The 13,240-nt window shown below is 35.6% G+C and overlaps 1 protein-coding gene across 1 annotated transcript in view; it reads right to left on the bottom strand.

Moving 5' to 3' along the window:
• Positions 1-13,240, bottom strand: part of KLHL4 (kelch like family member 4) — a gene marked incomplete at both ends in the record, with an annotated part of 59,345 nt that overhangs the window by 31,939 nt on the left and 14,166 nt on the right. Inside the window, 3 exons of the mRNA XM_084258709.1 lie at positions 3,578-3,774; positions 10,675-10,811; positions 11,200-11,367. Of these exons, the coding sequence (XP_084114835.1) occupies positions 3,578-3,774; positions 10,675-10,811; positions 11,200-11,367 (502 nt within the window). The remainder of the gene's footprint in view (positions 1-3,577; positions 3,775-10,674; positions 10,812-11,199; positions 11,368-13,240) is intronic.

The raw sequence follows: 13,240 nt of genomic DNA, 5'->3' as shown, positions 1-13,240 counted from the left end.
GACCAGTGTAGTTGGTAATTTATATTGTAAAATAAGTAGATATTCTGGCAACAAGACCACCTTGAATAAATGTAGGGGAGAGAAGTGGGGTTTATGATAAATCAAATCATTCCCTCAGATTCAATCTGAGTTCATTCCATTAGAACTGAGTTCACCTCACAGTAAAATTAACCATACACCAATCATCAAGTTTGATAGACCCACGGGGAGCTCTGATTCTATAAGATGTAAATTAACTTGCATATTTAGGCAAAAGCCCTCTTGAGATTAAGGCAAACAATTGAGAGAGAACTGCTCTTCTTACCACAGCAGATGTCCCCAGTTGAAAACACTTTCACCTATAATGAAGCTAATAGTACAACTAGTAATGCATTATACTTGCATAGTATTAAACACTCTACAGAATTCTTTCACAAACATTGAGTCATTACCAATGTGAGCTTGTGAGAGATGGAATTCTGATGAGGAAAGAGGCTAACTGAATTGTTTGATCTCTCATGAAGTAAATGGCATAAGTTTAGCATAAGTTTTCAGGTCTACTTCATTTGGTTCAGTATCATGTCTATTATAAGTGACAAAATTTTTTTTTTTTTTTTAGAAGGAGTGCTGAACAGGCACCTTCCACATCTTTTTTTTTTTTTTTTTAAGATTTATTTATTTATTTATTTATACAAGCACTGGGTACAGTCAGAAGCGCGGGAGGGTGAGAGAATTCACCAGAGCCAGAGCGGGGAGCAGAGCAGGCAGAAGGACCGAAGTACACTGCTGAGGGGAGCAGCGGGCGGCAGGAGAGGTCTGCGCGCCATGTGGGACCCTCCTCCCGTGGCCCGGGAGCAGCCGGGGATCGAACCGGCGCTGCAGAGGCTGCGGGCAGCTTCGTAACCCAGCGCTCAACCGCTGCGCCACCGGGGAGGCCCACAAAATTTTTATAAAAGTGTTAAGAAAAAGACAAAGCACTGTAAAATATGTTTACCTATTATTGGTAGTGCATGTAAACTCTGAAACTGTGTTAATATTATGGAAGTCCCTGTCTCCCAATCCCCTTTTTAGCCATTCTCTAATGAAAGAAGAAAAAGAAAATGAGAGTAAGAATGAGGGCAAAAGCAAAAGCTAGAATGAGAGAACAAAAGAGAGATACAAAGGTAGATTGACTCAGTTTGTAAAAACTTCTCAGTGGCTAATGTGGATCACAGTAGCATCTATCAAATTTGATTACCCATTTGAGAATGTTAAGAAATGATGAAAATGGTTTATTAAGAAATGATTAAAAAGGTCATATTCACATATGGCCAGAAATTAGATTTTTTGATAGAAATTGTTATGGCCTCAGAGTGACTACCTGATGAGGCTACTGAAAATCGCTTGACGATATTATTCTAAATCATAAATAAATGCATAGGGTCAATATATCATTTTGTGGCACTGCAGTATTCTGTATTATAGAAAAATACTTGTTTAACTTAAAGACTAATTCTAAATTGTCTTATTTTGGAATTATTTTGGCCTATTTCTTTTTTCTCGTCAGTTGTTTTTCTTTTCTTTTTTCTTTGTTTTTTGTAATTTTAATTTTACTCCTAATTTCTATGTAAATACTTTCTTCTATAGTTCTGTATTTCTTCCCGAGTCTTCTTTTGAACCTTTGATTCAAAACTGATTTTTTAAAATCCACATTTACATTGTTATAAACTTTATTAAATGAATATAGCATGTTTGCAGAATGTTTCACTGAATAGCACTATTTATTTGATTATGATAGTTACTTTTATATGCCAAATTGAGCCACAGAGTGTCCAGTGTTTTTGTCACACTTTATTCTAAAGTGTCTGTGAGGGAGTTTCTGGATGAAGCCCAATCACATCAGAGAGGGCAGTCTGTTTTATTCACTTTATGATTAATATAACTGTACCTGAATTCTTAGAGTTTAGCATTATTTGTAGACTTTAAAATCATTTGCATTTTATACTATCATTTGCATTTTATACAATCTTTTGCATTTTTATACTATCAGTTTTTATTTCTATAAAATCATTAGCATTTTTATACTATGGTCTTTAGTTATTAATTGTATTTATAATAGATGCTAAAATAACTTGGGAAAAAAAGGTGATTAAAGGAGAGAGTATTACCCTTTGATGCACATCCTGCTTTAACACTCAGCTTAAGGCACTTACTAGGAAAAGGAAGGCATGTGCGTTTTGAGCAACAAAAATAATTCAAGCTGTTTATCAGAATGTTTTGTCTGCAAGCGTAAGATACCAGACAGGAAACTGTTAATATTTAGTTCAAGAATCTAATTAAACAGGAAGTTTTTATGTTTGGCTTTTGTGGTAGGATAAACCTTTCAACTATATAACTGTTATCCCTATAGATTATATGGCATCTGTATTTAAGTCAGAGGAATATAAAAAACATAAGTAAATGCCATTATGCTAAAATGAAAATCCAATAAGATGTAATTATCAACATCAAGGTTTGTTTCAGGAATATGTTTGAAACTTCAATTTTAAACAATGATCTGGGATGGGAAGAGAAGGAGATAGTTCTACAACAACTTTGTAGAGAATTAAAATGTTAGAAATTTGAAAACATTAAGATCCACAGACAACATTAGAAAAATGTTTCTATGTATATCAATCCTAAAATTGTAGACGACTTATTTATTACTTTTAAATGTGATTCTTTATCATATCATTCACTTTTACATACTTGCTTTTTATTTTAAGCCTTAAAAACTAGAGAAATTTTCTTTTCTTGAAATATTTATCTTTTGATGGGGTTTCTAATGTTTTGTTCCTTGCTTATGAGGTTAAAAAGTTTGTTTTCATTGTAACAGAGAATTATCAGCATTAATAAATAGCATTTATTTATTAGCCTCCATCTATGTTTTCTTGCCTCCCTACACATAATCTATATTTCATGTCATTTTTACTGGATTGAGTAGAGCTAATCTTATCACATGCAACTTTTAAAGAATGAACACATATGAACAAGTTTAATTTATTATAATAATGAATAGAATTGAAAGAGATTTTTAGTTAAGGATTAAATTTCAAATTTTTTAAACCAAAATGCATATTTTTAAGACAAAAGATCCATTCAATAGACTTACTAATTTTGATAGTTCTTAAGTTCTAGTTAATATTGATTTCCTATTGAATATTTAAATTTCATTAAAAATTATAAGTTCTATAATTTTACAAACTCACATTTTAATGCTTAAAAACACGAGGAAAATCTTATTTTCTTAAAACTGAGGATTCTACTTGAAGTATGTATTTGTAGATTTTAATTTTTGAAAGTATTTTCATTTTTTTCAAGCTTTGAGATTTAATTTAACCATTTTAGTTTCAAAAATAAGAATCTTAAGTACAGCTCAATCAGACAAATACTTTTTATCTATTACATGCAAGACATTTGCAAACTGTGTAATTTATATTGCTTTTTAATTTTACCCCAACATTATAATCTTAATTTTGAAAAGATTATACACATGCACACATATCAGTAAACAAATGAATTAGCTAAGTATTGTGTTAACATAGTATTAATGCAACTTAATTTGAAGCAATTATTTTACCATTGTGTATTTATGTGCCACATTCAGGAGCTCGGTACAGCCCTGGGCATCTCCAAATGATCGAATCCCTAGGCAGTTTGAAGGATGGAGCTGCTTTATGAGAAAATTGGAGCAAACTTCAATGACCTGAGTCAGCTGTAAGAGACAAGCTGCAGCCAGCAAATTTTCAATAGTATCTTCTTTCAATTGCAGGATGCCTATATGGTTTGAAAAAGTAAAGGATGATTATATGTCCCATAAATTAAGGTACAAATATGATAGCTAAATGAATTTTTTCAATTTCTCTCAGTACAGCTATCTTTTCTAGTTTGCATTAACAAGTAAGGAAATACCTTGAGTAACTTATGCAAAGGAATATGTATAAGCACTAATAAGACAGCTGAAGGAAGCTAAAATAGATTATCAAAAACAACTGTAGTAAATAAACAGTGACAAACATCATTGCAAAAATCAAAAGCTTGATATTTCTTTATCATCTTAGATCTTCATCTATATCTTATATGAAAAACTGCCTACATTATAACTTAAGGAGCATTATGTCATATTATATAAATAAACATCATGCAATTGACCATACAGATAACTTATTTGTGTGGGAAAACACCTTGGTAAAGAAGAACAGAGAGCTTATATGTACATTTCTATTTTTTTTAAAGATTTATTTATTTATACAAGCACTCGGTACAGTCAGAAGCGCCGGAGGGCGAGAGAATTCACCAGAGCCAGAGAAGAGCGCAGAGCAGGTAGAAGGACCGAAATACACTGCTGACGGGAGTAGCAGGCAGGACAGGAGAGGTCTGCTCGCCATGTGGGACCCTTGCCAGCAGCCAGGGATCTAACCGGTGCTGCAGAGGCTGTGGGCAGCTTTGCAGCCCAGCACTTAACCGCTGCGCCACCAGGGGAGGCCCTTATATGTACATTTCTTTACATGTGCTTTTGTTACCAGATAGGAATGACCTTTCAAAAATACTATGCCTGGAATTGATGTCTGATTCTGTTTCAAAAAAAAAAATGTTTCCAAGAGTCCAAAAGTAAACTTTCAACAATTACCAAGCCATGGAATCAATCTAAATGCCCATCAGCAGATTCCAGAAATTGGAATCAAATAAAATACAATATCAAATTAAATACAACTCAGCTATTATAAAAATCTTTTGCAACAAAATGGATGGAACTGGAGGTGATTATTCTAAGTGATAAACATCAGAAAATGTAAAATGCTGGATGGTTTCATTTATCTGTGGAATATAACTATACATACATACACACACACACACACACACACACACACACACAGGCAAAATACAACAAAATGAAATCTTACATCTTTCTATCTGCTCTGGGAGTTATATTGCAGGTTCAAATCTTTACAAACATACTTTCATACTCTGCCCGCTCTACCAATGCCCGCTCCAAAAAAAAAAAAAAATTATCAAACCATTCACACTGTTTGGCAACTTAAAATAGTTCGGGCAGGGCATGGCCTCCCTGGTGGCACAAAGGGTTAAGACACAACTATGAGGCTGTCTGCAGCCACTGCTGCATGAGTTCAATCCCTGGCCAGGGAGTGACCCACATGGCGCAGCAGACCTCTTCTGTCTCACCCGCTGCTCCCCTCAGCAGTGTATTTCAGTCAATCTGCCTATTGTGCTCCCCACTCTCTCTCTGGTGAATCCTCTCACCTCCCACACCTCTGGCCTGTACCCCAGTTCTTGTATGTATAAATATTAAAAAAATAGTTTGTGTATACTTTACCATGATAAAATGTTTTGTAAGCAAAAAAAAAAAAAAAAACTTAATGAAAAGTTACTGGCTACCAGAGGGAACAGAGGAGGAAGAAGCGACTAGTGGAAGAGGAAAGGCATTGTCACAGGAGGTGTCAGGGACGGTGAGTGAAGCATTTGCACATGGTGGAGAAGTAAAAATGTAACCCCAAATTTATGCAGACATGTGAACAACTGACAAATGTAATTCAACATTAAAAAAACATAAAAATGATGGTATGATTATTTTAGGCATAAAGAGATTCTATTTACAAAATATCCAAGAATTTCTTTTATTATTTTTTAATAAAATATTGATTTACCATTGGTTTACAATGCTATGTAAGTTTTGGGAGTGCAACTTAACGTCTCACTATATGTATATATCCCACTGCAGTCACCACCGTAGTGCTAGTATCATTCACCATTATCAAACTGACCCCCTTTTACCAATTCCTCCTAATCAGCATTCCATTCTCCTCTAGAAACCACCATATTTTTCTGATTCTCAGATTCATTTTTGTAGCTTTTTGTTAGTTTCTTTGCTTTTATATTGCACATTATGAGTATCTGTCTTTCAATTTCTGACATTTAAAATGAGATTAGAGCAATTTAAATAATTTATATTGCCATAACTATCATTTTTAGAAAAAGCATTATTGATAATTACTGCAAATATTGTGTGTTATTTTGATAAGCTATATTTTTACTTTTTTATTGTTATTGCTAAACTATAAGTTATGAAAAATATTTCATACCACTTATATAAACTGAGTACATTATCCCTTTATGTTTGCCTTGTAAAATAATTTCATATGGAACTTATGTGGTTGTATCACCACAGAGAAAACGATAATATGTACTGTGAAATTCTCCATACTTCGTTTGGCATCTAAAATATGTTGTGAAGAGGTTCAGTCCATCAGCAAACATTCCAGTACTGCTTCTTTGCCTGGATTTTGATGAGGAAGCCCTATCCATATATCATGATCTACTGAAGTATGAATTACTCTCAGATTCATATCTAAGGATTCACCAGCTATAAACATTGAAACTTGACCTGGTTATTAAGAATATTCATTTCCTTTGGCCAAGTATCCAAGGATGATGTAATACCCCTCCTTCTCAGACTCTTCCAAATTATTGAGGAGGGAATGCTCCCTAACTTCTTTTATGAGACCAAATGATGCTGATACCAAAACATGACAAAAAAAGAAAATTTCAGGTTAATATTGCTGATGAATATAGACACAGAAAACCCCAACAATATATAACCAAGATGAAAATATATACATTGTGCAAAAATGAAAAATGATGTAAAAATATGTAACATAAAATTAGCAGCAAACAGAATTCAGCAATACATTATTCTAGGGATGTAGATGTTTCAGCACATGTAAATCTATCAATGTGATTCATCAAATGGACAAAATGACAGATGCAAATCATATGATCAATAGATGCAAAAAGAAAGATTTGATAACATGCAAAAATCCATTTATGATTAAAAACTCTTAATAAAATGATGATAGAAGAAAAATACAATACTTAATAAAAGCAATATATGTAAAACCTGTAGCTAGCCTGGGTCACTAATTGAGAAAAATCAGTGGGGGAAAAAAAGAAGGCTTTCCCCCTAACATCAGGAGAAGACAAGGGTGCTGACTGTCACCACTATTATTTAACATAGTATTAGAAGGGCTGGCCAGAGAGATTAGGCAAGAAACAAAAAAAGTTACCCAGATTAGAAAGGAGTAAAACTGTCACTATATGTAAATGACATATTATATATAAAGAAAACCTGAAGGACCTCACCAATACACTGAAATAATAAAGGAATGCAGTAAAGGTGTAAGCTACAAAATCAATATGCAAAAATATATTGTCATTCTACATGAAAACAATTATGATCACATCAAAAAGCATAAAGTATCTAAGAAACAATTTAACCAAAGACATGAAAACTGAAACTATACACTGAAAACTACAAGATTCCAGTGATTAAAGTGAAAACACAAATAAATGGAAAGTCAGTCTGTGCTCATGGGTCAGAATAAACAATAATGTCAAAATGGTCTTTCTACTTAAAGCAAAATACAAAGTCAGAGAATCCCTATTTTACAATCCTGAAGGCATTATTCACATAAATATAACAAAATATCCTAAAATTTATATGGAATCACAAAAGGCATCAAATCCTGAAAAAAACAATCCTGAAAAAAAGAAAAATGTAGGTATCATGCCCTTTGACTTCAGGTATACTACAAAACTGCAGGTATCAAACAGTATGGCATTGGAATAAAAACAAGCACTCAGATAAATAGAATAGTATAGAAAGAGCTCAGAAATAAAACCACAATATATGGACAACTAATTTATGACAACGGAACTAAGAAAAACAATGGAGAAAGAGAAGATCTCTTCAGTAAGTGATGTTGGATAAACTGGACAGCCACATGCGAAAGAATGAAAATAGACCACTCTCTTATACCATATACTAAATTTAACTCAATATACAAAATACTTGAATGTAAGACTTAAAAATCATGAGATGCATACAGGAAAATGTAGGTGATAAATTCTTTAACACTGACTTTAGTGATGTGTTTGTAAATTTGTCTCCAACAGCAAGAAATAAAAAAGAATAAAAACAAAAAGTCCCATATCAAAGTAAAAAAAAAAAACACTTCTATATAGCAAAAAAAGGCATCATTAAAATGAAAAGGCAGCCATCTGCAACTGAACAGGAAAATATATTTACAAACCATATATTAAATAAGGGGTTGATATCAAAATACATAAGAAACTCATTCAAGTCAATGACAACAACGAATAAAACACACACCTCAAATAAAAAGTAGGTGGAGGATTTAAACAGACACTTCAGCAAAAAGAAATATTGAAGGCCAACAGTCACAGCCTTCATATTGTATCATTAGAGAAATACAAATCAAAATCAGATAAGATTTTGGGAGTATTTTGGGGGGGTATATTTGGCTTTTTGAGGGTGCAGTGCTGTATAAATATCGATTAGATCCATGTGGTCTAGTTCTTTGTTTAGGGCAATTATATTCTATTTATTTTTCTTTCATTGATTTGTCCATTGGTGAGAGTGGGGTGTTTTCAAGTCTCCAATCACATATGTATGTTTTCCGATGTCTGTGGCTTTCAGAGGAGGAGGGATAGAGGGGAGAAATGGGGGTTGAAAAGAGAGTACAGTGGACTGAGAGAACTATGGGTGTTTTGGTGTGTGAGCACTACAGTGGCTACACCTGAGGGGGTATATGCTATACTGTCAAACACAAACAAGGTTGTAAAACAATGGTACTTCAATAAAAATAAAATATAAAATACATTAAAACAATAAAAAATGAGCGATAGCCAGACTATATTGCTTTCTTTTTTATTTTAACATTTATCATTTTTTAATTTTTTTAAATATTTGCTTCCCCCCCACCCCCTCAGGTGTAGTCCCCATAGAATTTCCTTCCCCAAGGCACCCATGCACCATCACCACAGTCCCCTGTGCTCCTCCCTCCCTCCCTCTGATCCCTCTCCTTCCTCCTCCCCTGCATTATGTCTCTGGTTTACAATTGTCTGTTTTTACTTTGTTGCGTTTGGTACTGTTGTTATCATTTTTTTACACTGATGTCTTATTTGGTTCCCCTATATTCCTGTTATAAGTGAAACCATCCAAAACAGAGATAGCCCACTGATTGGGAAAAAATCTTTGTACTCCATTCAACTGATAAGAGACTGATCACAAAGAACTCACAGGGCTCAACAAAAATAAAATAAGCAATCCAGTCAAGAAATGGGCAGAAGAACTCAAAAGACATTTCTTCAAACAGGAAATGCAAATGGCCAACAGGCATATGAAAAAATGTGCAAATCAAAACCGCAATGAGATACCACCTTACATCAGTAAGAATGGCACATATCAAAAAAAACAAGCAACAGCAAATGTTGGCGAGGATGCGGTTAAAAAGGAACTCTCTTATATTGCTGGTGGGAGTACAAACTGGTCCAACCACTGTGGAAAGCTGTCTGGAAGTTCCTTAATCTACTAAAAGTAGAGCTACCATATGTTCCGGCAATTCCTAGTAAGGGATCTACCCAAAGGACTGACTATATTTCTAAAGAAAAATGCAAGTGGCTAATTAGTAACTGAAATGGTACTCGAAACATCACTAATCATTAGGGAAATACAAATCCAAAACCACAATGAGCTATTATTGCCACACACTTGTTTGTATGACTATTATCAAAAAGAGGAGATTACAAATATTGCTCAGGACTTGGAAGAAAAGGAAGACTAATTCAGAGTATGAAAACACTAATACAAAAAGACTTATACCCTATATCATAGCAGCATTATTCACAAAAGTCAAGACAACTTAATCCTCATCCATAGAAGAAATATATATCAAGAAATTGGAGTATATATCCTGAATGAAATGGTACTCATCCATTTAAAAAGATGTGCTTTGGGGGACAAAATTAATGGACTTAAATTTGATTATCTAAATAAAAAAATCACAAAGTGAAAGAATTAACTGGGTAGTTTCACTTATTTGTGGAAAATAAATAAGCAAAAACAAACAAAACAAAACAAAAAAAAACAGGCAAAGCACAACAAAAATGAACTCTTTGACCCTGTGGAAAATATAGTGGCTAACAGGAGAGGGGATGGAAGAAGGAAAGGCGAGTCATATGCAAGTATTAGTGCCAGAACTTTGGTGGAAGGTGAGTGAAGCATGTGGATATGCTGAGGTGTGGTCTACTTCAAAATTATGTAATTATGTGAACAAATGGTAAATAAATAAAATTTGATAATCATTTCACATGTATAGCATATCATGTTGTGTACACTTTAAAAATATACAGACATATTTTTGGGTTATTTTAATAAAATTTGAAAAAATCAATTGCATATATACAATGTATATATGTACACATATACCCATCCCATTACTCCTTTTGTTTTATAATTTGACTAAATATGACTTTACAATTTCAAAGTAACAGAAAATTAGAATATTCCAACTCCACATTTACAAATGTGAGACGTGCTTTTGTATCATTTTGTTGAAAGAACTCTATTCTCTCCTGGTCAAAATAATTTCATAGACTATTATTTACCTATAGCTCTTTTATTCCATTGAAATTAAATCCTCACCTTTCCCCTTATTACATTTGGAAAGTTACTTAACTGGTCTATCCTTCACTTTACTTGTACAGTAGGGATAAATAATAATAATGACTAATAATATGGGTCCTATAGTGTATAGCTATTGTGAAGATTGGATGGGTTAACAGATGCCAGGCACTTACCTGTGTAAGCATACTGCACTAAGGAATTAAGTGCATTAGGATCAACCCCTTCCATCTTGACTTCTTCTTGTTTGGCTTCAAGCACATCATTTGTAAACATTGCAGCAAAATAATCAGACACTGCACTGAGAACCAAGCTGGAAATAGGAATGTTTCATAGGAACTTAACTCAGTTTATAATCTTACTGAAAAGCATGAAATGTAGTCAATACGTTTGCTATACTGGTACGCTTGCTTGCTGCTAATTTCTTTACAGTTCAGTAAAGTGTAGTGAAATTAGAAAAGTAAATTAAGTAATTGACTTTATTTTAGAGGGCTTATGTTTCTTCATCAATTACTCTAAAGTTTGACTCTTCTATACATCACGCAAGGAACTAGGTCACATATGCCAGTGTTTCATCAACAGTAAAGATAAAAAATATATTTGCCTTAATTTTCCAGTTTGTAATCAATAGTCTGATTTTTTTTCTCATTGATACACATTCTAATAAAAAAAAAACTGTATATCTGAATAAGGATACTTACCGATGGGCTGGGATTCGAAGGTGTCCAGCAATTAGTAGCACATCACACAGTTGTTTTTCTTTCAGGTAGTTCTCCATTTTATGTAGCATTTCCTGTGCATGGTTTACAGCATAGAAATGCTCCTCAGACCTGTTGACATTCATTTCCTCAGGATGTTGGGTAGCTAATCTGATAAGTGGATTTTAATAATAAGAATATAGCTTATTCACCTAATGAGCATATAAGTATGCTATGGAAATTTAAGTAAACCTGTTTCTAAAAGAAATATGAGATTAGGGCCTCCCTGGTGGCACAGCGGTTGAGCGCTGCGCTAGGAAGCTGTCCGCAGCAGCGTCTGCAGCGCAGGTTTGATTCCCGCTAGCTGGGGAGAACCCCACATGGTGCAGCAGACTTCTCCTGCCTCGTCTGCTGCTCCTCTCAGCAGTGTCTTCAGTCCGTCTGCCTGTTCTGCTCCCTGCTCTGGCTCTGGTGAATTCTCTCACCCTCCCGCGCTTCTGACCTGTACCTCAGTTCTTGTATAAAATAAATCTTTAGAAAAAAGAGAAATATGAGATTAAAGAAAATTTAAAATTTACCCTTTGCAGGGACAATCAGAGTTACAGCAGATAAGATATTCAGCTTTAAAAAGTAATCAGATAGAGATGGACACTGTAGGGTAGGTAAAAGCTATCAGGCTTTTCTGCCCTCCCGCCATTAGGATAGATGAGGGAACCCTGTGGTCCTGAATGCATGCCTGATGGTGGGCACCTGAAGTGGGTACACCTGGGCTGAGAGACGGGACTTTTAAGGGTGGCGTCACGGGGATGCCAGCAGCAGCAGAAGTGGAGAGAGGTAGGAGAGAGGTAGGGGAGAGGGAAGAACGCCGGAGAGCCCAGATAGAGTGAAGACTTGCTGGGGGTTGGGAGGCCTAGCCAGCCTCCCTGCCCCCCAGTACCCCTGCCTACTCTGTACCTGGTAAACCCCAATAAAAGCCTGCAAAAAGCCATGGAGGACTCTGACTCCTCCTTTACCCGGTCTGCTGGATCATAGAAAACCTGCTCTGTGGTCTCCCTGACCCTACAGACACTATATGATAATTAAGGGAACAATATATCAGGAAGATTTAACACTCATCAATATATATGTACTAAATGAAGGGCATAAAAAGACATAAGGCAATTATTATCAAATCTGAAACCAGGCATTAGCAGCAACACAATAACCATCAGGGATGTCTATACATCAGTTTCACCAATGGACAGATAAACTAGGCTGAAATTAAACAAGGAAACAATAACCTTAAAATGAGGATTTAGGCCTGTACAGGCAGGATTGGCCTGGAGCAGGTTTTCTAGGATCCAGCAGACCAGATAAAGGAGGAGTCAGTCCTCAGTGGTTTTTGCAGGTCTTTTATTGGGATTTACCCAGTACACAGCAGGCAGGGGCGCTGGGAGGCTGGCAGGCCTCCCAGCCTCCACTAGGTCTTCACTCTGGGCTCTCCAGCCTTCTCTCAGCTTCTGCTTCTCTTGCTTCTCTCTCGGCTTCTTTTTTGGCTTCTTCTGCTCTTCTCAGCTTCTGCTGGCATCCACGTGACGCCGCCCTTAAAAGCAGTCTTAGCTCAGGTGAATCCCATCTACCTAGACCCACACCCTATTCCAGGTGCCCGCCATCAGGCATGCATTCAGGACTGCAAGGATCCATCATCTATCCTCATGGCGGGAGGGCAGAAAAGCCTGACATTTTTTTCCTTACCCTTCAAGGCCATATGGGCTTAATGGAAATTTATAGGACACCAAACCTGCAAAAAGTTGAATACACATTCTTCTCAAGTGAATATGGAACATTTCCAAGATAGTCTACATGATTGGTCACTGTAGTACCAGAAAGCACAGGGCACATTCACTATCAATTTGGACAAATGGATAAAACAGAGTCCCAGAGCCCTCAGTGGGGTTTTCAGGATTTAATGCTCTCAGGGAACCAGGTACATAGGGACACCAGGCAGGGAGGCTGGCATGCAAAGAGGCAGGCATGGGCCAGGCAGGGAGTGCTAGGAGGCTGA

The sequence above is a fragment of the Talpa europaea genome, assembly GCF_964194135.1.
Source record: "Talpa europaea genome assembly, chromosome: X".
In the NCBI taxonomy this organism is placed as follows: domain Eukaryota; kingdom Metazoa; phylum Chordata; class Mammalia; order Eulipotyphla; family Talpidae; genus Talpa; species Talpa europaea.
This window is presented reverse-complemented; position numbering and strand designations above follow the sequence as displayed.